This window comes from Choloepus didactylus, chromosome 3 (assembly GCF_015220235.1).
Source record: "Choloepus didactylus isolate mChoDid1 chromosome 3, mChoDid1.pri, whole genome shotgun sequence".
NCBI classification, from domain to species: Eukaryota; Metazoa; Chordata; class Mammalia; order Pilosa; family Megalonychidae; genus Choloepus; species Choloepus didactylus.
In genome coordinates this window covers 94,990,179-95,013,748 of record NC_051309.1, presented here as the reverse complement: position 1 = coordinate 95,013,748, position 23,570 = coordinate 94,990,179, and the positions used below count along the sequence as shown (strand labels likewise).

Here is a 23,570-nt window from a genome sequence, read left to right as displayed (position 1 = left end):
ATGGAAGCAGTGATTTGTTTTTCTAATGTGTAAAATAATGACGGATCCTAGATTTTCTGTCCTCTAACTTTAGAGTTAAGGTTTTAGGGAAGAATCTAAGAAAGGGGTAACAGAAAAATGGGCTAAATCCATTGTTATCTTGTTAATCATGTTTGCCTTCTTTATCCACTTTTATTCTGAAGCCAAGGGAGCTGACGAAGGTGCCAGAAGAGATGAGCCCCTAATAGATAAATTAGCTGAGTTTTATGTCAATTCCACGTTCTTCAGAGAAACGAAAGCTGAATTAGAGGAACTCTCAGGGGGTCAGGAAAAGAAGAGGCGCTCAGCCTTCAAGGAGATTTCCTACACCACCTCCTTTTGTCACCAACTCAGATGGGTTTCCAGACGTTCATTCAAAAACTTACTGGGTAATCCCCAGGCTGCTATAGCTCAGGTAACCTGACAGATTCTTTTAATTATGCTGGAAATGCTCATGTGGGAACGTGAGGTTCTGATATAATCAACTTCAGGATAATGCTTATCATCTTCCCACCCTTCCATTTGTTATCCTGACTGAATTTGGGATAGAGAAACAGTCAATAGAACAAGTAAAACACAATTAAGTTTTTGTTCATGAAAAACTTTCTTTTAGTGGTTTCTTGGACTGCTTAATTCAGAATTTTTGTTGATACAGGCAAGCTATAAGGGGTAGTACTTGTAGAAAAAAATATTTTTTCAAAAATTGTTAAGTAAAGTATACGTTCAGCCATGTTTGGGGTTTTCTAGTAGCTGTACACTTTCATTCACTAATTTATTCAGCAAATCCTTATTGATTACTGTACTCCTTTCTGGGGGCTTGCATATAGCAGCAAACAAAATGGGCAGAAACAAAAGTTCTGATCCCATGGAGTTTGTTTGCTTATGAACATAAGAAAATAAGTGAATCAAGACATAAAACAAAACTTATAGTATGGCAGATGGTTGAAGGGGGCTATGGAGGAAATTTAACAGGGATGGGGTGCAGAAAGAAAAAGAGGAAAGGGGAAAGAGAGGAAAAGGAATGGAGAAGGGCTGGTTTGTACAGTATTTTTAAATCAGGTGGTCAGGGAAGCCTTCACTTGGATACCTATCATTGAATACACCTATAGGTAGTGTGAGGCTGACTGCTTCTGATGGAAGAGCCTGTGTGCACTTGCTGTTCCTTATAATTGCCCTTCCTTATTTAGTGATTCTAATCTTAGGAGAACGCAAGATACCTCAAACAGATTGCAATTTGTACAAAAACAGTAAGCAAACTGGGTTCCATAAAATAATCTAAGGCTATTCACTGTTAGATTAATTTTCTTTTAAAATGAGATAGTGTTCCTTTTTTTAACTTTATTTATTGAAAAATTGAAACAAACAACAAAAACCCCCACAACATTTCAAACAAAACAAAGAAATAAGAAAAACAAATAACCTAAAATAACTACATTGCTTCCAACATGTTCCTACCATATCCCAAGAAAATTAATGTACCATAATCAAAGGTGTAAGAAAAAACCAAGTATCCTAAAATAACTAATTTTTTAATGCAATAGCTTTTTTTAGCTTATCAAAAAATTTAAAAAAATTCAAACAAACAAAACAAAGGATTAAGAAAAGCAAATAACCTAAAAAAACTACATTGCTTCCAACATGATCCTAACATACCCAAGAAAGTTTGCAAACTGTAATCTTTCCTGAGCATTCCCATAACATTGAGATTACCCTCAATAGCTTATCTGTTCTTTCTTTTTAATAATTCAATTTTACTGAGATATACTCACATACTATGCAGTCATACAAAGCGTACAATTGTTCACAGTACCACCACGTAGTTGTGTGTCCATCATCAAAATTAATTTTTCAACATTTTCATTACCACACACACAAAAGTAATAAGAATAAAAATGAAAATGAAAAAGAACAATTAAAGTAAAAAAAAAACACTGGGTGTTTTTTTTGTTTTGTTTTGTTTGGTTTGGTTTTTTTTGCCCCCATTTTTCTATTCATCCATCCACATACTGGACAAAGGGGAGTGTGGTCCATATGGCTTTCCCAATCACATTGTCACCCCTCATAAGCTGCATTTTTATACAATCATCTTCAAGATTCAAGAGTTCTGGGTTGTAATTTGATAGTTTTAGGTATTTACTGCTAGCTGTTCCAAGTCATTAGAACGTAAAAAGGGTTATCTATATTGTGTGTAAGAGTGTCCACCAGAGTGACCTCTCAGCTCCTTTTGGAATCTCTCAGCCACTGAAACTTATTTCATTGCATTTCACATCCCCTTTTTGGTCAAGATGATGTTCTCCATCCCACAATGCCAGGTCCACATTCCTCCCCAGGAGTCATATTCCACATTGCCAGGGGGATTTAGACCCCGGTGTCAGATCCCATGTAGGGGGGAGGGCAGTGATTTCACCTGCCAAGTTGGCTTAGCTAGAGAGAGAGGACCACATCTGAGCAACAAAGAGGCATTCGGGAGGAGACATTTACGCACAATTATAAGCAGGCCTAGCCTCTCATTGTGGTAACAGTCTTCTCAAGGGCAAGTCCCGTGGTAGAGGGCTCAGCCCATCAAACCACCAGTCCCCAATGTCTGTTAGCACATCAGCAACCATCGAGGTGGGGAAGCCCAACACCCCTGTATTCTCCCCCAGCAATGTTCACATTAGTGGTAGCATATGATATTTCTCTTTTTGTGCCTGGCTTATTTTGCTCAGCATTATGTCTTCAAGGTTCATCCAAGTTGATATATGTTTCATGCCATCGTTTGTTCTTACTGCTGCGTAGTATTCCATTGTGTGTATATTCCACATTTTATTTATCCACTCATCTGTTGAAGGACATTTGGGTTGTTTCCGTCTCTTGTCAACTGTGAATAATGCTGCTTTGAACATTGGCATGCAGATATCTGTTCAGTCACTGCTTTCAGATCTTCCAGGTATATACCAAGAAGTGCAATTGCTGGATCAAAGGGTAACTATATATCTAGTTTTCTAAGGAACTGCCAGTCTGTCTTCCAGAGTGGCTGAACCATTATACGGTCCCACCAACAATGAATAAGAGCTCCAATTTCTCCACATCCCCTCCAGCATTTGTAGTTTCCTGTTTGTTTAATGGCAGCCATTCTAATTGGTGTGAGATCGTATCTTATTGTGGTCTTAATTTGCATCTCTCTAATAGCTAGTGAAACTGAACATTTATCATGTGTTTCTTGGCCATTTGTATTTCCCCTTCAGAGAACTGTCTCTTCATATTTGCCCATTTTATAATTGGGCTTTCTGTACTATTGTCATTGAGTTGTAGGATTTCTTTATATATGCAAGATATCAGTCTTTTGTCAGATACACATGGTTTCCAAAAGTTTTTTCCCATTAAGTTGGCTGCCTTTTCACCTTTTTGACAAATTCCTTTGAGGTACAGAAACTTCTAAGTTTGAAGAGTTCCCATTTATCTATTTTTTCCTTTTTTGCTTGTGCTTTGGGTGTAAAGTCTAGGAAGTGACCTCCTAATACAAGGTCTTGAAGATGTTTCCCTACATTATCTTCTAGGAGTTTTATGGTACTCTTTTATATTGAGGTTTTTGATCCACTTTGAGTTAATTTTTGTGTGGGGTGTGAGCCCCATTTGTTGAAAAGACTGTTATGTCCCAGTTCAGTGGCTTTGTGGGCCTTATCAAAGATCAGTTGGCTATAGATCTGGGGGTCTGTCTCCAAATTCTCAATTTGATTCCATTGATCAGTGTTCTAGTTTGCTAATGCTGCTGGAATGCAAAACACCAGAAATGGACTGGCTTTTATAAAGGGGGTTTATTTGGTTACACAGTTACAGTCTTAAGGCCATAAGGTATCCAAGGTAACACATCAGCAGTTGAGTACCTTCACTGGAGGATGGCCAGCGGTGTCCAGAAAACCTCTGTTAGCTGGGAAGGCATGTGGCTGGCGTCTGCTCCCAAGTTCTGGTTTCAAAATGGCTTTCTCCCAGGACGTTCCTCTCTAGGCTGCAGTTCCTCAAAAATGTCACTCTTAGTTGCACTTGGGGTATTTGTCTTCTCTCAGCTTCTCCGGAGCAATAGTCTGCTTTCAATGGCCATCTTCAAACTGTCTCTCATCTGCAGCTCCTGTGCTTTCTTCAAAGTGTCCCTCTTGGCTGTAGCTACTCTTCAAAATGTCACTTACAGTTGCACTGAGTTCCCTCTGTCCATCAGTGCATTTATGTGGCTCCAGTGACTCAACTTAGACCCACCCTGAATGGGCAGAGCAACACCTCTATGGAAGTTATCCAATCAGAGTCATCACCCACAGCTGGGTGGGGTGAATTCCAAAGAAACACTCAAAGAATTGCAGTCTAATCAACACTGATAACGTCTACCCACACAAGATTACATTAAAGATAATGGCATTTGAGGGACACAATATATTCAAACTGGCACAATCAATGTATCTATCTTTGTGCCAGTACCATGCTGTTTTGACTACTGTGGCTTTTTAATAAGCTTCAAAGTCAGGGAGTGTAAATCCTCCCACTTTGTTTTTCATTTTTAGAGTGTTTTTAGCAATTCGAGACATCTTCCCTTTCCAAATGAATTTGATAACTAGCTTTTCCAAGTCTGCAAAATAGGTTGTTGGAATTTTGTTTGGGATTGCATTGAATCTGTAGATGAGTTTGGATAGAATTGATGCTTAATGACACTTAGCTTTCCTATCCATGAACATGGGGTATTTTTCCATCTTTTATGGTCCCTTTCTATTTCTTTTAGTAGAGTTATATAGTTTTCTTTGTATAGGTGTTTTACATCTTTGGTTAAGTTTATTCCTAGGTGCTTGATTTTTTTAGTTGCTATTGAAAATGCTATCTTTTTCTTGAGTGTCTCTTCACTTTGTTCATTTCTAGCATATAGAAAAATTACTGATTTATGTGCATTAATCTCTTAGCCTGCTACTTTGCTAAATTTGTTTATTAGCTCCAGTAGCTGTATTGTCAATTTTTCAGGGTTTTCCAGATATAAGATTATATCATCTGCAAGTAATGACAGTTTTACTTCTTCCTTCTCAATTTGGATGCCTTGTTTTTTTTGTCTTGCCAGATTGCCCTGGCTAGCACTTCTAGCACAATGTTGAATAACAGTGGTGACAGCGGGCATCGTCTCGTTCCTGATCTTAGAGGGAAGGCTTTCAGTCTCTCACATTGAGTACTAAGCTGGCTGTGGGTTTTTCATATATGCTGTTTATCATATTGATGACGTTTCCTTCAATTCCTACCTTTTGAAGTGTTTTTATCAAAAAGGGATGTTGGATTTTGTCAAATGCTTTTTCAGCATCTATTGAGATGATCATTTGATTTTTATCTTTTGATTTGTTAATGAATTGTAATACATTGATTGATTTTCTTTTGTTGAACCATCCTTGTCTGGAATGAGCCCCACTTGGTCATGGTGTATGAATTTTTTAATCTGTCTTTGGATTCGATTTGCAAGTATTTTGTCGAGAATTTTTGCATCTATATTCATTAGGGACATTGACCTGTAGTTTTCCTTTTTTTTGGCATCTTTGCCTGATTTTGGTATTAAATTGATATTAGCTTCATAAAATGTGTTAGGTAGTATTCCATTTTCTTCAATGTTTTGAAAGAGTTTAGGTAAGATTGGTGTCAGTTCGTTTTGGAAGGTTTGGTAGAATTCCCCTGTGAAGCCATCTGGCCCTGGACATTTATTTTTGGGAAGTTTTTTGATGACTGATCGGATCTCTTTGCTTGTGATTGGTTGGTTGAGCTCTTCTATTTCTTCTCTGGTCAGTCTAGGTTGTTCATATGTTTCCAGGAAATTTTCCATTTCCTCTTCATTATCTTGTTTATTGGCATACAGTTGTTCATAGTATCCTCTTTAGTTTTTTAAATTTCTTTGGGATCTGCAGTAATGTCCCCTCTTTCATTTATTATTTTGTTTATTTGGGTCTTCTCTAAGGGCTTGTCAATCTTGTTGATCTTTTCAAGGAACCAACTTTTGGTTTTATTTATTCTATTTTTTTTTGTTGTTGTTGTTCTCTTGTCATTTATTTCTGCTTTAATTCCTTTTATTTCTTTTCTACTGCTTGGTTTAGAATTAGTTTGCTGTTCATTTTCTAGCTTCTTCAGTTGTTCCATTAGTTCTTTGATTTTAGCTCTTTCTTCCTTTTAATGTATGCATTTAGAGCTATAAATTTCCCCCTCCATACTGCCTTCTCTGCATCCCGTAAGTTTTGATATGTTGTGCTCTTGTTTTTATTCATCTCTACATAGTTAACAATTTCTCTATTTCTTCTTTAACCCACTGATTGTTTAGAGTGTGTTGTTTAACCTCCAGGTATTTGTTAATGTTCTAAATCTTTGCTTGTTATTGGCTTCTAGTTGTATTCCATTGTGATCAGAGAATGTGCTTTGAATAATTTAGTCTTTTTAAGTTTATTGAGGCCTGTTCTGTGGCCCAGCATATGATCTATTTTGGAGAAAGTTCCATGGGCTCTGGAGAAGAATGTGTATTCTGGTGATTTGGGATGTAATGCTCTACATATGTTTAAGTCGAAATTATATATCACACTGTTTAGTTTTTCAATTTCCTTATTGTACCAGTTTGTATATATTATGTCCCCCAGAAAAAGCCATGTTCTTTGATGCAATCTTATGGGGGCAGACATATTAGTGGGAATTAAGTTGGAACATTTAGATTAGGTTATTTCCATGGAAATTTGCCTCACCCAACTGTGGGTGATAATTCTGATTGGATAATTTCCATGGAGGTGTGGCCCCACCATTCAGCATGGGCCTTGATTAGTTTACTAGAGCACTATATGAACTCAGACAGAAGGAGTGGGCTTGCTGCAGCCCAGAGGGACACTTTGAAGAATGCACAGAAGCCGAGAGAGTAGCTGCAGATGAGAGGCAGTTTGAAGATGGCTGTTGAAAGCAGACTCTTGCTCCAGAAAATCTAAGAGAGGACAAACACCCCAAGAGCAACTAAGAGTGACATTTTTGAGGAACTGCAGCCTAGAGAGGAATGTCCTGGGAGGAAGCCATTTTTGAAATCAGAACTCCAGAGAAGATGCCAGCCATGTGCCTTCCCAGCTAACAGAGGTTTTTCGGACACCATTGGCCATCCTCCAGTAAAGGTACCTGATTGTTGATTTATCTTGGACATTTTATGGTCTTAAGACTGTAACTTTGTAAACAAACCCCCTTTTATAAAAGCCAATCCATCTCTGGTGTTTTGCATTCTGGTAGCATTAGCAAACTAGAACATTTATTGTTCCTCTATCTGGTTGATCTGCCTATTGGAGACAGTGATGTATTGAAGTCTCCTACAATTATTGTGGAAACATTCATTGCTTCTCTCAGTTTTGCCAATGATTGTCTCATGTACTTTAGGGCACCTTGATTGGGTGCATAGACATTTATGATTGTTATTTCTTTTTGTTGAATTGTCCCTTTTATTAGTATATAGTGCCCTTCTTTGTCTCTTATGACATCCTTATAGTTAATGTCTATTTTATCTGAGATTAATATTGCTACTCCTGCTTTCTTTTAGCTGTGGCTTGCATGGAACATTTTTTTCCATCCTTTCACTTTCAATTTCTTTGTGTCTCTTGGTCTAAGATGAGTCTTTTGTAAGCAACATATTGATGGTTCATATTTTTTAATCCATTCTGCCAATCTCTGTCTTTTAATTGGGAAGTTTAATCCATTCACATTCAATGTTATTACTGTTATTACAGTTCTTGAGTCTGCCATCATATCCTTTGGTTTTTCTTTGTCAGATATATTTTTCCCCTCTCTCTTTGTTTCCTTTATTTTTTTTTTTTTGCCAGTTTAATTCACTTTATTTATTTATTTTTTAATTCAGTTTTATTGAAATATATTCACAAACCATACAGTCATCCATGGTATACAATCAGCTGTTCACAGTATGATCATATAGTTATGCGTTCATCACCACAATCTATTTATGAACATTTTCCTTACATCAGAAAGAATCAGAATAAGAATAAAAAATAAAAGTGAAGAGAATACCCAAACCATCCCCCCATCCCACCCTATTTGTCATTTAGTTTTTACTCCCATTTTTCTACTGATTTTTTTTCAATTTTTTAACTTTGTTTATCAAAAAATTAAAAACAAACAGGCAAACATCAACCAAAAAAACCCCACAACATTTCAAACAAAGCAATGGATTAAGGAAAACAAATAACCTAAAATAACTACTTTGCTTCCAATATGTTCCTACCATACCCCAAGAAAATTAATAAACCATGTCCAAACAGAGGAGTAAAAAAAACAAATAATCTAAAATAGCTACATTGCTTCCAACATGTTCCTACCATACCCCAAGAAAATTAACAACCCCTAAGAAAACAAAGGAATAAGAGAAAAAAAAAACCTAAAATAACTCTATTGCTTCCAACATGATCTTACTATATCCAAGAAAGTTTACAAACCATAATCATTCCTGAGCACTCCCATAACATTGAGATTACCCTCCATAGTTTATCTGTTCTTATTAGATTATCATTCCCCCTCCCCTAATTGGTATCTCTAGGTCCCCTACATTCTACAGTATAAAACATTGTACATTTTTCACAGAATTCACATTACTGGTAACATACAATATCTCTCTTTTTGTGCCTGGCTTATTTTGCTCAGCATTATGTCTTTTTTTTTTTTTTTTTAATCTTCATTTTATTGAGATATATTCATATACCATGCAGTCATACAAAACAAATCGTACTTTCGATTGTTCACAGTACCATTACATAGTTGTACATTCATCACCCAAATCAATCCCTGACACCTTCATTAGCACACACACAAGAATAACAAGATTAATAATTAGACTGAAAAAGGGCAATTGAAGTAAAAAAGAACACTGGGTACCTTTGTCTGTTTGTTTCCTTCCCCTATTTTTCTACTCATCCATCCATAAACTAGACAAAGTGGAGTGTGGTCCTTATGGCTTTCCCAATCCCCTTGTCACCCCTCATAAGCTACATTTTTATACAACTGTCTTCGAGATTCATGGGTTCTGGGTTGTAGTTTGATAGTTTCAGGTATCCACCACCAGCTACCCCAATTCTTTAGAACCTAAAAAGGGTTGTCTAAAGTGTGCGTAAGAGTGCCCACCAGAGTGACCTCTCGGCTCCTTTTGGATTCTCTCTGCCACTGAAGCTTATTTCATTTCCTTTCACATCCCCCTTTTGGTCAAGAAGATGTTCTCCGTCCCACGATGCCAGGTCGACATTCCTCCCCGGGAGTCATATTCCACGTTGCCAGGGAGATTCACTCCCCTGGGTGTCTGATCCCACGTAGGGGGGAGGGCAGTGATTTCACCTTTCAAGTTGGCTTAGCTAGAGAGACAAGGCCACATCTGAGCAACAAAGAGGCATTCGGGAGGAGGCTCTTAGGCACAACCATAGGGAGGCCTAGCCTCTCCTTTGCAACAACCATCTTCCCAAGGGTAAAACCTGTGGTAGAGGGCTCAACCCATCAAACCACCAGTCCCCTATGTCTGTGGTCATGTTAGCAACCATGGAGGTGGGGTAGGCGAATACCCCTGCATTCTCCACAGGCTCCTCAAGGGGACACTGCATCTTTTTTTTTTTTTTTTTAACTTTCCCTTCTTTTTTAAATCAACTGTATGAAAAAAAAGTTAAAAAGAAAACAAACATACAATAAAAGAACATTTCAAAGAGACCATAACAAGGGAGTAAGAAAAAGACAACTAACCTAAGATAACTGCTTAACTTCCAACATGTTCCTACTTTACCCCAAGAAAGTTACCTAATATAGCAACATTTCTGTGAACTTGCTCCTACTATATCCATCAGAAATTAACAGACCATAGTCATTCCTGGGCATTCCCAGAACGTTAAATAGCTTATCTGTTCTTCTTGGATTATTGTTCCCCCTTCCTTAATTGCTCTCTATTGCTAGTTCCCCTACATTCTACATTATAAGCCATTTGTTTTACATTTTTCAAAGTTCACATTAGTGGTAGCATATAATATTTCTCTTTTTGTGCCTGGCTTATTTCGCTTAGCATTATGTCTTCAAGGTTCATCCATGTTGTCATATGTTTCACGAGATCGTTCCTTCTTACTGCCGCATAGTATTCCATCGTGTGTATATACCACATTTCATTTATCCACTCATCTGTTGAAGGACATTTGGGTAGTTTCCATCTTTTGGCAATTGTGAATAATGCTGCTATGAACATTGGCGTGCAGATATCTGTTCGTGTCACTGCTTTCCGATCTTCCGGGTATATACCGAGAAGTGCAATCGCTGGATCGAATGGTAACTCTATATCTAGTTTTCTAAGGAACTGCCAGACTGACTTCCAGAGTGGCTGAACCATTATACAGTCCCACCAACAGTGAATAAGAGTTCCAATTTCTCCACATCCCCTCCAGCATTTGTAGTTTCCTGTTTGTTTAATGGCAGCCATTCTAACCGGTGTTAGATGGTATCTCATTGTAGTCTTAATTTGCATCTCTGTAATAGCTAGTGAAGCTGAACATTTTTTCATGTGTTTCTTGGCCATTTGTATTTCCTCTTCAGAGAACTGTCTTTTCATATCTTTTGCCCATTTTATAATTGGGCTGTCTGTACTATTGGCCTTGAGTTGTAGGATTTCTTTATATATGCAAGATATCAGTCTTTTGTCAGATACATGGTTTCCAAAAATTTTTTCCCATTGAGTTGGCTGCCTCTTTACCTTTTTGAGAAATTCCTTTGAGGTGCAGAAACTTCTAAGCTTGAGGAGTTCCCATTTATCTATTTTCTCTTTTGTTGCTTGTGCTTTGGGTGTAAAGTCTAGGAAGTGGCCGCCTAATACAAGGTCTTGAAGATGTTTTCCTACATTATCTTCTAGGAGTTTTATGGTACTTTCTTTTATATTGAGATCTTTGGTCCATTTTGAGTTAATTTTTGTGTAGGGGGTGAGGTAGGGGTCCTCTTTCATTCTTTTGGATATGGATATCCAACTCTCCCAGCCCCATTTGTTGAAAAGACCATTATGACTCAGTTCAGTGACTTTGGGGGCCTTATCAAACATCAGTCGGCCATAGATCTGAGGGTCTATCTCCGAATTCTCAATTCGATTCCAGTGATCTATATGTCTATCTTTGTGCCATTACCATGCTGTTTTGGCAACTGTGGCTTTATAATAAGCTTCAAAGTCAGGGAGTGTAAGTCCTCCCACTTCGTTTTTCTTTTTTAGAGTGTCTTTAGCAATTCGAGGCATCTTCCCTTTCCAAATAAATTGGATAACTAGCTTTTCCAAGTCTGCAAAGTAGGTTGTTGGAATTTTGATTGGGATTGCATTGAATCTGTAGATGAGTTTGGGTAGAATTGACATCTTAATGACATTTAGTCTTCCTATCCATGAACATGGAATATTTTTCCATCTTTTAAGGTCCCCTTCTATTTCTTTTAGTAGAGTTATGTAGTTTTCTTTGTATAGGTCTTTTACATCTTTGGTTAAGTTTATTCCTAGGTACTTGATTTTTTTAGTTGCTATTGAAAATGGTATCTTTTTCTTGAGTGTCTCTTCAGTTTGTTCATTTCTAGCATATAGAAACATTACTGACTTATGTGCATTAACCTTGTATCCCGCTACTTTGCTAAATTTGTTTATTAGCTCTAGTAGCTGTATCGTCGATTTCTCAGGGTTTTCTAGATATAAGATCATATCATCTGCAAACAATGACAGTTTTACTTCTTCTTTTCCAATTTGGATGCCTTTTATTTCTTTGTCTTGCCGGATTGCCCTGGCTAGCACTTCCAGCACAATGTTGAATAACAGTGGTGACAGCGGGCATCCTTGTCTTGTTCCTGATCTTAGAGGGAAGGCTTTCAGTCTCTCACCATTGAGTACTATGCTGGCTGTGGGTTTTTCATATATGCTCTTTATCATGTTGAGGAAGTTTCCTTCAATTCCTACCTTTTGAAGTGTTTTTATCAAAAAGGGATGTTGGATTTTGTCAAATGCTTTTTCAGCATCTATTGAGATGATCAATTGATTTTTCCCTTTTGACTTGTTAATGTGTTGTAATACATTGATTGATTTTCTTATGTTGAACCATCCTTGCATGCCTGGAATAAACCCCACTTGGTCATGGTGTATGATTTTTTTAATGTGTCTTTGGATTCGATTTGCAAGTATTTTGTTGAGGATTTTTGCATCTATATTCATTAGGGAGATTGGCCGGTAGTTTTCCTTTTTTGTAACATCTTTGCCTGGTTTTGGTATTAGATTGATGTTAGCTTCATAAAATGAGTTAGGTAGTGTTCCATTTTCTTCAATGTTTTGAAAGAGTTTGAGTAAGATTGGTGTCAGTTCTTTCTGGAAAGTTTGGTAGAATTCCCCTGTGAAGCCATCTGGCCCTGGGCATTTATTTGTGGGAAGATTTTTGATGACTGATTGGATCTCTTTGCTTGTGATGGGTTGGTTGAGGTCTTCTATTTCTTCTCTGGTCAGTCTAGGTTGTTCATATGTTTCCAGGAAATTGTCCATTTCCTCTACATTATCCAGTTTGTTGCCATACAGTTGTTCATAGTATCCTGTTATAATTTTTTTAATTTCTTCAGGATCAGCAGTTATGTCACCTTTTTCATTCATTATTTTGTTTATATGGGTCTTTTCTCTTTTTGATTTTGTCAGTCTAGCTAGGGGCTTGTCAATCTTGTTGATCTTCTCAAAGAACCAACTTTTGGTGATATTTATCCTCTCTATTGTTTTTTTGTTCTCTATGTCATTTATTTCTGCTTTAATCCTTGTTATTTCTTTTCTTCTACTTGGTTTAGGATTGGTTTGCTGTTCATTTTCTAGCTTCTTCAGTTGATCCATTAGTTCTTTGATTTTGGCTCTTTCTTCCTTTTTAATATATGCGTTTAGTGCTATAAATTTCCCCCTTAGCACTGCTTTTGCTGCATCCCATAGGTTTTGGTATGTTGTGTTCTCATTTTCGTTCGTCTCTATATATTTAGCAATTTCTCTTGCTATTTCTTCTTTAACCGACTGATTGTTTAGGAGTGTGTTGTTTAACCTCCAGGTATTTGTGAATTTTCTAAGTCTCTGATGGTTATTGACTTCTAATTGTATTCCATTGTGGTCAGAGAATGTGCTTTGAATAATTTCAATCTTTTTAAATTTATTGAGGCTTGTTTTATGTCCCAGCATATGATCTATTGTGGAGAAAGTTCCATGAGCACTAGAAAAGTATGTGTATCCTGGTGATTTGGGATGTAATGTCCTGTATATGTCTGTTAAATCTAATTCATTTATCAGATTGTTTAGGTTTTCAATTTCCTTATTGGTCTTCTGTCTGGTTGATCTATCTATAGGAGAGAGTGATGTGTTGAAGTCTCCCACAATTATTGTGGAAACATCAATTGCTTCCTTTAGTTTTGCCAGTGTTTCTCTCATGTATTTTGTGGCACCTTGGTTGGGTGCATAGACATTTACGATTGTTATTTCTTCTTGCTGAATTGCCCCTTTTATTAGTACGTAGTGGCCTTCTTTGTCTCTCAAAACATCCCTGCATTTGAAGTCTATTTTATCTGAGATTAATATTGCTACACCTGCTTTCTTTTGGCTGTAGCTTGCATGAAATATTTTTTTCCATCCTTTCACTTTCAGTTTCTTTGTGTCCCTGTGTCTAAGATGAGTCTCTTGTATGCAACATATTGATGGTTCATTTTTTTTGATCCATTCTGCAAATCTATATCTTTTAATTGGGGAGTTTAATCCATTTACATTCAACGTTATAACCGTGAAGGCATTTCTTGAATCAGCCATCTTATCCTTTGGTTTATGTTTGTCATATTTTTCCCCTGTCTATTAATATCCTTTATTGTACCCATACCGAATCTCTTTAGTACTGAACCTTTCTCCAAGTCTCTCTGTCCTGTCTTTGTTTCTCTGTCTGTAGGGCTCCCTTTAGTATCTCCAGTAGGGCAGGTCTCTTGTTAGCAAATTCTCTCAGCATTTGTTTGTCTGTGAAAAATTTAAGCTCTCCCTCAAATTTGAAGGAGAGCTTTGCTGGATAAAGTATTCTTGGCTGGAAATTTTTCTCACTCAGAATTTTAAATATATCGTGCCACTGCCTTCTTGCCTCCATGGTGGCTGCTGAGTAGTCACTACTTAGTCTTATGCTGTTTCCTTTGTATGTGGTGAATTGCTTTTCTCTTGCTGCTTTCAGAACTTGCTCCTTCTCTTCTGTGTTTGACAGTGTGATCAGTATATGTCTCGGAGTGGGTTTATTTGGATTTATTCTATTTGGAGTTCGCTGAGCATTTATGATTTGTGTATTTATGTTGTTTAGAAGATTTGGGAAGTTTTCCCCAACAATTTCTTTGAATACTCTTCCTAGACCTTTACCCTTTTCTTCCCCTTCTGGGACACCAATGAGTCTTATATTCGGACGTTTCATATTATCTATCATATCCCTGAGGTCCATTTCGTTTTTTTCAATTTTTTTCCCCATTCTTTCTTTTATGCTTTCATTTTCCATTCTTTCATCTTCGAGGTCACTGATTCGTTGTTCAGCTTCCTCTAGTCTTGTACTATGAGTGTCCAGAATCTTTTTAATTTGGTCAACAGTTTCTTTAATTTCCATAAGATCATCCATTTTTTTATTTAGTCTTGCAATGTCTTCTTTATGCTCTTCTAGGGTCTTCTTGATTTCCTTTATCTCCCGTACTATGGTCTCATTGTTCATCTTTAGTTCTTTGAGTAGCTGCTCTAGGTGCTGTGTCTCTTCTGGTCTTTTTATTTGGGTGCTTGGGCTTGGGTTATCCATATCGTCTGGTTTTTTCATATGCTTTATAATTTTCTGTTGTTTTTGGCCTCGTGGCATTTGCTGAACTTGATAGGGTTCTTTTAGGATTTGTAGACCAATTGAAGTCCTTATCTCTAATTTATCAGATCTACAGCTTCGTGGAGTACACTTTCTCTAACTAACCAGCAGGTGGCGTCCACGAGCCACCTGTTCTCCACAAGACAGTTCTCCCCTGCTTAGCATTTTTGGTGAGTGGGGGAGTGAGTCTTGTGGGGTCCAATTGGTGTACCAAGCTTGCGTGTGTAGTTGGTGTTGCCTGCCCTGTATATGGGGCGTGTTTCTGGGCAGTCAGGGAGGGGGGGGGGTGGCTCTAACAATCAAATCTCCCTGGTGATCCTAGAGTTTTAAAGCTGCTGCAATAGTCTAATCCTTCAGTTCAGTCCCAGCACAGTTTGTCTCTGCCACTGACCCACAAGTCCTTGGTATTGGCGTATGGCTCCTGAGACTTGCAAGTGGGCCCCTCTTCCAGGCCGTGCACCCCGAGTCTTCTGTTGAGGGATGACTGTGCTATGTCACAGGTGAGTGTCGTTCCCCCAAGGCAGTTCTGGGCTGCTGGGCTGTGTAGGGAGGCTCCCAGTCTGCTGAAATGATGGCTGAATGGGGCTTTTGTTAATTCACACTGCTCTACCTTCCCAACTCTGGGACAATCAGCTGAGGTTGCAGGGAAGGCTAATGTCCACGCCCAGTTTTGTGGAGTGTGCCTGTTATTTGAAGCACTTCCGTCACACTGGGTTGTCTGGGGCAGTTCTGGGCTATGGGGCTGGCAATGGGCAGGAGTGTTTCCTGTCCACCAGGATGATGGCTGTGAGCGGACACCCCCCTTTTCTTGGGAAGTTGTGGTGTTTAGTGAATTTTCTCAGCCACTGGATTATTGCGTTTTGTCTCAGAGCTCTCCTAGTTCTGCTCTTGACTTGACCTGCCCAAATAGCAAGTCTTTGAAGCTTTCTGTATTGGGCTTCTTAGAGTAATTGTTTTAGAAAAAGAAAAAAGGATTAAAAAAAAAAAACAAAAAAAAAACGGGCCCTCCTCAGAGATCTAATGGGTTATTGAAATGCTAAGAGACAAAGCAACCAGGGCCATTAAGGAAAGGTCCACAGGGCAGAGAGATCAGCTTTTCTTCGGGATTTGCATATGCGCCTCAGGGCCCTTCCCCTTTCTATGTTCACCAGAACTCCAAAAATCCTCCGCTTTTATTTTGGAGTTTTTCGTGTTGTTTTTTTTCTATGCCTGTCTCCTCTCTGCTGGGCTGGCTGCTCTCAGATTCTCTGGTGTCTGGTCTCAGTCTATCTATGGTTGGAGTCTGGATCAGTAGAATGAGTTTCCGATAAGAGCAGCCACTGCAGTTCTCCCTTCTCCTTCCCGGAGATGACAGCCCCTCCTCCCCCGGGACTGAGCCTGGCAGGGAGGGGCGTGGGTCCCCTGGCCGCAAATACTTACAGATTTCGCTCATCTCAGCAGTTCCACGTTTTCATGAGTGTTGTATGAAGTATGCCCAAAGTCAGATTGCTCTGTGGTGTCCAGTCCACGCAGTTCCTGGCTTTCTACCTACTTTCCTGGAGGAGTAACTAAAACATACAGCTCACCAGTCTGCCATCTTGCCCCGCCTCCCAGTTTAACTCCTCTTTGTTTCCTTTAACATATCCTTACTACAACTCTTTAGTTCTGTGCCCTTTTCTATACCTCTTTCGCCTTTCTTTTTTCCTCAGCTGGTAGGGGTCCCTTTAATATTTCTTGTAGGGCAGGTCTCTTGTTAGCAAATTCTCTCAGCATTGGTTTGTCTGTGAAGATTTTCAGTTCTCCCTTAAATTTGAAGGAGAGCTTTGCTGGATAAAGAATTCTTGGTTGGCAATTTTTCTCTTTCAGAATTTTAAATATGTCATAGCACTGCCTTCTCACCTCCATTGTGGCCGCTGAGTAGTCACTGCTTAGTCTTATGTTGTTTCCCTCATATGTGGTGAATTGCCTCCCTCTTGCTGCTTTCAGAACTTGCTCCTTGTCTTCAGTATTTGACAATCTGATCAGAATATGTCTTGGAGTGGGTTTATTTGGATTTTTTATGTTTGGAGTTCGTTGGGCATCTATGATTTGCATATTTATGTCATTTTGAAGGGTTGGGAAGTTCTGTCCAACAGTGTCTTTGAATACTTTTCCTAGTCCTTTACCCTCTGTTCCCCTTCTGGAACACCAATGATTCTTACATTTTGGGCTTCATGTTGTCCATCATATCCCTGAGATCCATTTTGAATTTTTTTTTTCTCCATTCTTTCTTTTGTAATTTCACTTTCAAGCCTGCACTCTTCCAGTTCACTTATTTTTTCCTCAGCTTCCTCTGATATAGTACTGTGTGTATCCAGAATCTTTTAAATTTGATCAAACTTTCTTTTTTTTTTTTCCATAAGATTGTCTATTTTTTTATTTACTCTTGCAAATTCTTCTTTATGCTCTTCTAGGGTTTTTTTTGATGTCCTTTATTTCCTGAGTCATGGTGTTGGGGTTTGTGATTACTTCTTTGATTAATTTCTCTAAGTTCTCTGTCTCCTCTGATTTTTTAATTCAGATGTTTGGGTTATCCATATCTTCAGTTTCTTCATATGCTTTATTGTTTTCTGTTATTTTTGGCCTCTTGGCATTTGTTTATCTTGATCAGGTTCTTTTAGGATATGCAGTGTTATGTAAACAATTGTGTATAGTTTGACAGAGCTACAGCTTGATGCACTTTCCCTGACCTACCAGCAGATGATGCTCCCAAGCCACCTCTTATCCTCAATCTATATCTCCCCATTTTTGTTTATACAGCGAGTGGGGGTCCAAACCATGTGGATGTCCAATCAGTGCACCAATTTTCCATGTGGAATGGGGACTGCCAGCCCTATGGTTGGGGGTTGTGCCCTGTGCAGTTTGGCATGGAAGAGGGCTTTAAGACCCAGAATTTCCAGCCATTCCTGAGGTTGTGGCTGTGATACCCTAGGGCTGCAGCAAGCATCCTCCCCTTCAGCTCAGGCTCCCTTCAGTCCCTCTCTGCTATGGAACCTCAAGTCCCTGGGCTTGGTGTAGGGCTTCTGTCACTTCCAGTGCAGCTTCCCTGCCTCTAGGCAATGTACCCCACAGGTTTCTGCAGGAGAGGAGTTGTGCTGTCACAAGCCAGCTTGATCCTGAGTTCCCTTGAGGAGGCTCTCAGCTGCAGCATTGTGAAGGGGTGGCTTCCAGCCCACATCAAAGAAGGTTGTGCACGGCATGAAAAATAACCCACTTCTGCAGTCCTCTGCTTGCTGTAGCGGCTTGTCCCTATTTCAGGTGCCTTCATCTGAAGGTGGGTAATGGGCTATCATCCACGCCAGTTAACAAGGCATATGCCAGGGGCATGGAAGGTGCTCCACCACAGGTCCTGCTGCCGTCTCCCTGGCCACTCCCCAGGTTCCACTCCAACCTGCCTCCAACCACAGTGTGAGTCCAGCTTCCTTTCCCAGCAGCTCTCTGGATCAAAGACTTCCACAGTTCCGAGTGCAGGCTCTTTGCTTCTCTAACTGTTCGATCACTATGGAAGTATAAGTCCTTACCCAGCTGGTGGGATCCTGGAAGCGGTATTCCGGAGCATTTTCTGTCTTTTATCTAGTGTTTTTCACTGAGGAGAATTTTCCTCTGTCTCTCCTAATCTGCCATTTTCTTCTCTCAAGATAGTGTACTTTTCCTCCTTTGGCTCTGTTAATGGTTGTTGGACATTACTCCTTTTTTGTTTGTCTATTATCCCTAACTCCATTGCCACAAAAAACACTACTGCTCCCAGTTCATTGGTCATCCTTTATGAAGAAACCAATTTAGCTATTTTATTTTTGTGTTGTTATTTTTATTATCAGTCATTGAATTTCTCTTGAGTACTAAACGATGGCATATTGTCTCTAATGAAATATTACTGACTTTTTTTAACCCATACACCATAATTTTCATATTTAAATGCCATCGCCTTCTAATTTTTGAAAAATAATATAATTTTTTTTTGAGAAGTTGTAGGTTATAGAAAAGCCATGTAGAGTTCCTATCTGTCTGCCCCTACCCCCTTTTGCTAACACTTGGCTTTAGTGTCATACATTTGTTATAAGTTATGATTGCACAGTACATAATTTACTGCAATCCATAGTTTACTTAGGGTTCACTGTGTTGTACTGTACTACATTCTGTTTTCAAATTTTTATTCTAGAAACATGTATACAACCTAACATTTCCCCTTTGTACCACATTCAAATATGTAATTTTGTGCTGTTTCTTTCTATGTTTCAATACCTAGAGCCTATCCCTATTTGAGCAATACTGCTAATTGCTCCCAACATTTTTAATGCTTTTATTTGGCATTTCTGGCAGAACATAGGCACTTTTGTGTACTGCAAATCAAGGATACATTTTTATTCTTTTAGAGTAGACAATGTTATTTGGAAGCATGGTTCATGTATGTTGTAGTATTGATCAATACTTCATTCTTTTTATGGCCAAAAAATACCCCATTGGATGGGTATACCTTTGTTTATCCATATATCTGTTGACAGAACTTTGGGTTGTTTCCACTTCTCACAATTGTTATTGTGAATAATGCTGCTGTGAATATTTTTTTACAAGTTTAAGGTCTGGATATTTTAAAAATCATACTGCATGAAAGTAAAGACTCTGTATACATGTACATGCATGCATGTTGAGAGAGTCGTCATCATTTATTTTTGGAAGTCTGATCTGTTGACATGAAATATTGTATATTCTAAAGGTCTAGAAAATTTGCCAGGCTTAATGAATTTTTTTTTTTCAAATTTGTCTTATGCCTTATTAACAAGAGACTTTAAGGACATCTCTGTAGGTGAAACATTTAAATCATATTTCTCTCAAACTGTGGTCTTCATAAACTAGTCTTCAAAGATCATGATCCTATTTTTCCACCATAGTTTTTTGCTTAATGAGAAAAGTAGTGTCTTTGACAAGTTTCTCACCACTGGACTTTTGTAACACTGAGACTTTTTTTTTTTTTACTTTGAAAGATCTAAGCTATATTGCAGGATATTTGTTTTCTTTATAGATGATCACATCTTATAATTTATATTGAATTTGTGGGTAATTATAAGTAGAATCTCCTCAAATAAATTATATTATAATGTAATCCATAACTCTGGGCTTCTAAAAGTATTCTTAGGAGATATTTTATCTGTCTTAAAACAACAGTGATGTTTTCCAGTCTTCTTAGGAGCCACCAACACAGACTGGGTTGCTGAATGTCAAGAGAGTGTCAAAGAATTAGCAGCACAGGTCTACACTTCTGGTTATGGCCCTGCTGGCTGAGGTTGCTGAAGAAGCAGTGACAGAGGATATGGTTAATGAAGGCACTTAGATGCCCTCAGAGAAAGCTGGCTGAGTGCTTTGGAGACACTGATAATGAACTTTTCCACAATAACAATGCTCTTTTCCAGTGCAGGCATGGATTTCTCAGAGGTTAGATAGGCAGACTTCTGGTCACCACTGCTTCCTTGTGCAATATTCCATTGTTTGAATGTTTTTACGTGTGTTTTAAAAATTTTATTTATTTTAATGAATTTCTAGTGTTAAGAGTAAAGACATCCTGTTTTTACTTGAAACCTTTGAAATATAAAACAATGCATGTTCACTTGCACAAAGGTTCAGAGTTTAGGTCAAAACTGTTAGCCACTTGGACTTTATTTTATTCCCAAAATTACTTAGCCAGGATGCTTGCATGACTCTGCTACTCTGTATGGCATTTCCAGACCCAGTAGCCTGAAATGGACCCAGAACTGGCAGTGCCTGGTAAACCACTGGGAGGAATCTTTTACAGTAATCTGCTTTGTTCTCCTGTCAGCTCCCCAACCCACAAATAACTTTACTTTTAATTTAATTTAGAAAGTAGTCTGATAGCGTACATTGTCTAATATTCTCCCCAGGCTCTCTGCGTACCCAGAGTTATTATAATAAATGGTGTGTATACGTTTTTACCTCTAATTAAAAATCTTTCCTTTTTATTTTCATTTTTATTTTTGAAAAGATAATTGTCACAGTCATTCTGGGACTGGTTATAGGTGCCATTTTCTTTGGGCTAAAAAATGATCCTACTGGAATTCAGAATAGGTAAGTACATTTGGATCTTGATTTTTCAGGAAGCTCTGTTAATTTTTTTCAAGTTATAGAAGTCCATTAATAATTTGAATTTGAGAGAAGCACAGGGTAAATGCTCTTTATTGAGTAGTAGGGTGAACCAGTGAATTGAAAGCTGGATGGAAAAGTCAATTTGCACTGTATTTTTTTATTTGTTTGATTTAGGGTTGATTGGATTCAGATTTTTCTTACCATTATATATATGGTTAATCCTTCTTAGTGTTGTGATCCTTATCTAGTTTCAGTCATAATGTGCCCTTAAAAATATCAGGTCATTATGAGACTATTTAATGGATTATATCATTCTCTGGCCATATTAGGTGCTCAGCAAAATTGCAGTGAGAGCTACTGTGTGCCAGGTACACATCTCAGGTGGCTTCCTAGCAGCCAGAGGAATTGGATGGTATTATCCCCATTTTACTGTGGAGGAAAGTTGAAGGAGCTTAGTTTGAATCTCTTTTGATGGCTGGAGAAGGCTATTATTTCTGAAATAAAGAATATTCATAAAATTCAACCCCTATCTCAGGTGAAACAAATTATCTTCTGTATGGGATCAGTTCAGGTTACACTACAATGAGATAATTATTGCGGCTGTTTTCCTGGATTATGCCATTGTTTATCGTTTTACCTTCCCTGAGGGCTGTGCTCTTCTCTGCATTGTTTCCAAACTGGCTGGTAATTGATGGTTTGCACAGTTTGTAGATGCTAGGCCAAGATGTTGATTGAAGTTTCCCTCCTCTCTTTTATTTTGCTTCCAAATGCCTTACTTTCCTCCTTACTTAACTCCTTTTAAAACAAACATGCCTAGTAGAGTTTTAAACTCTATTGGGTTCACTCTTACCCTATTCATACCTGAGGAATGGTACCTGGCATTTTGTTAGTTGAAATTCAAGGTAATAGTATTTTTATGATCTATATGGAGGGTTGTGTGTGCTACATGGAGTCCCAGGGGTTCCACTGTGAGGAGACACAAAGGATGGGGGACAGAGATCTGATGGGGCTTATGCTTTCCTCTCTGTTTTAACCAAAATTCTTTTCCTTCTCTAACTTTATAAGACAACATTTGAAGAATGAATTTTGCAGCTAGAAAAATTGATCTAAGGACTTTTTATTGACTTATGCTCTTACTGCCCTCTCTCTCTCATCTCAGAGCTGGTGTGCTCTTCTTTTTGACGGTAGACCAATGTTTCAGCAGCGTGTGGGCCGTGGAGTTCTTTGTGGTCGAGAAAAAGCTCTTTATGTGAGTAGGTCTCTGTTCTGGCTGGGGGCATCTAGCATCAGGGGTATGTGTCGAACTGGTTACTTCCAGGAGAAGAACGTAGAAAGAACAATCTAATCTTCTGGTCTGTGCTTTAAAATTTGAAAAATTACCTCTGTGCCTTTTCAAACTGCTGTAGGGTGTATGATATGTGTTTTTGTTCTTTAGACATGAATACATCAGTGGGTACTACAGAGTATCGTCTTATTTCTTTGGAAAACTGATATCTGATTTACTACCCATGAGGACGTTACCAAGTATTATATTCACCTGTATTATATACTTCTTGATAGGTAAGTAACAAGACAAAAAAGCTGTCTTTAGTCTTGGATATGAGGTGAAGCCAATTTCCATTTACAAGCATATTTTTGTTTCTCTCAAAACTGTAGACCAAGTCATGAGATGGGAGCATCTTCCCATTATATACTCTCAATAGCTATTCACTATGTATAGTTGTGTCAAGACTTTTCCCTACCTAATTTTAAAATCTGGTCATAGAACTGTATTTTACTTAAAGATGCTATGTGTTATGAACTAACATGGAAAGATTTTTTAAAGCTCTTTGAGACTATTCTAGAGGAGCTATCAGTTATTACCTTATACCTACCTATTTATATTTTTGTCTTCATATATATACATATGCATACATATTTTGTATTTTCTAATGGAAGATTGTGACTTTGGCAGCTTATTGTTTTAATAATAATACTGACTTGTTTGATAGATGTAGACAGATTCATTTGGGCATTGTACTCAGGCTTCACCCCAGGTTCATTGCATCATAATTTACGTATATTTACCTGAAATATATACATCAGAAATATATTTTTGGAAAAGCCTTACAGGCTTTAGGATTTAGTTGAAACCATCCATTTTACAGATGAGAGGTTTAAAGAATTAGGCATAGAATCTAGATCCCTGTTGTACTGATTGGTGTCCTTGTGGTTCCAAAATTTGCAGACCAACCCATAGCATTAGTCCATTATAGTTCATAAAGTAGTTTTATGAAGTTTAATTTAACTCAGTCCTCCATCCACAGTTACCTGGTGATTTGTCTAGGGAGACCTGGGTTATGGAGCCTTCCCTTTACCCCTTCACCTCCCACCCAATTAAAACCACTGCAAAGTCATGTCATCCTCATCGTCCCAGTTTCTTCACTAATGCAGTTACAGCAAACAGTGGGTAATGTGATGATGGCCCCTAGAATGAATATGCTGTTGGTAAGTTTCCCAAGAGAAGAGAAGTTCTAATTCTGGTCAGTTGTGTTGCCTGTAGCTGTTTGTCTCAGGCACTCTGAA

General features: G+C 38.2%; 1 protein-coding gene across 3 annotated transcripts in view; it reads left to right on the top strand.

The window, feature by feature from the left end:
* LOC119529634 (broad substrate specificity ATP-binding cassette transporter ABCG2) overlaps positions 1–23,570 on the top strand; it is a 91,953-nt gene that overhangs the window by 60,591 nt on the left and 7,792 nt on the right. For all 3 annotated transcript variants that reach the window (XM_037830230.1, XM_037830231.1, XM_037830232.1), the window contains exons 9-12: positions 183–433; positions 20,905–20,987; positions 22,165–22,254; positions 22,441–22,565. In XM_037830230.1, the coding sequence (XP_037686158.1) occupies positions 183–433; positions 20,905–20,987; positions 22,165–22,254; positions 22,441–22,565 (549 nt within the window). The remainder of the gene's footprint in view (positions 1–182; positions 434–20,904; positions 20,988–22,164; positions 22,255–22,440; positions 22,566–23,570) is intronic.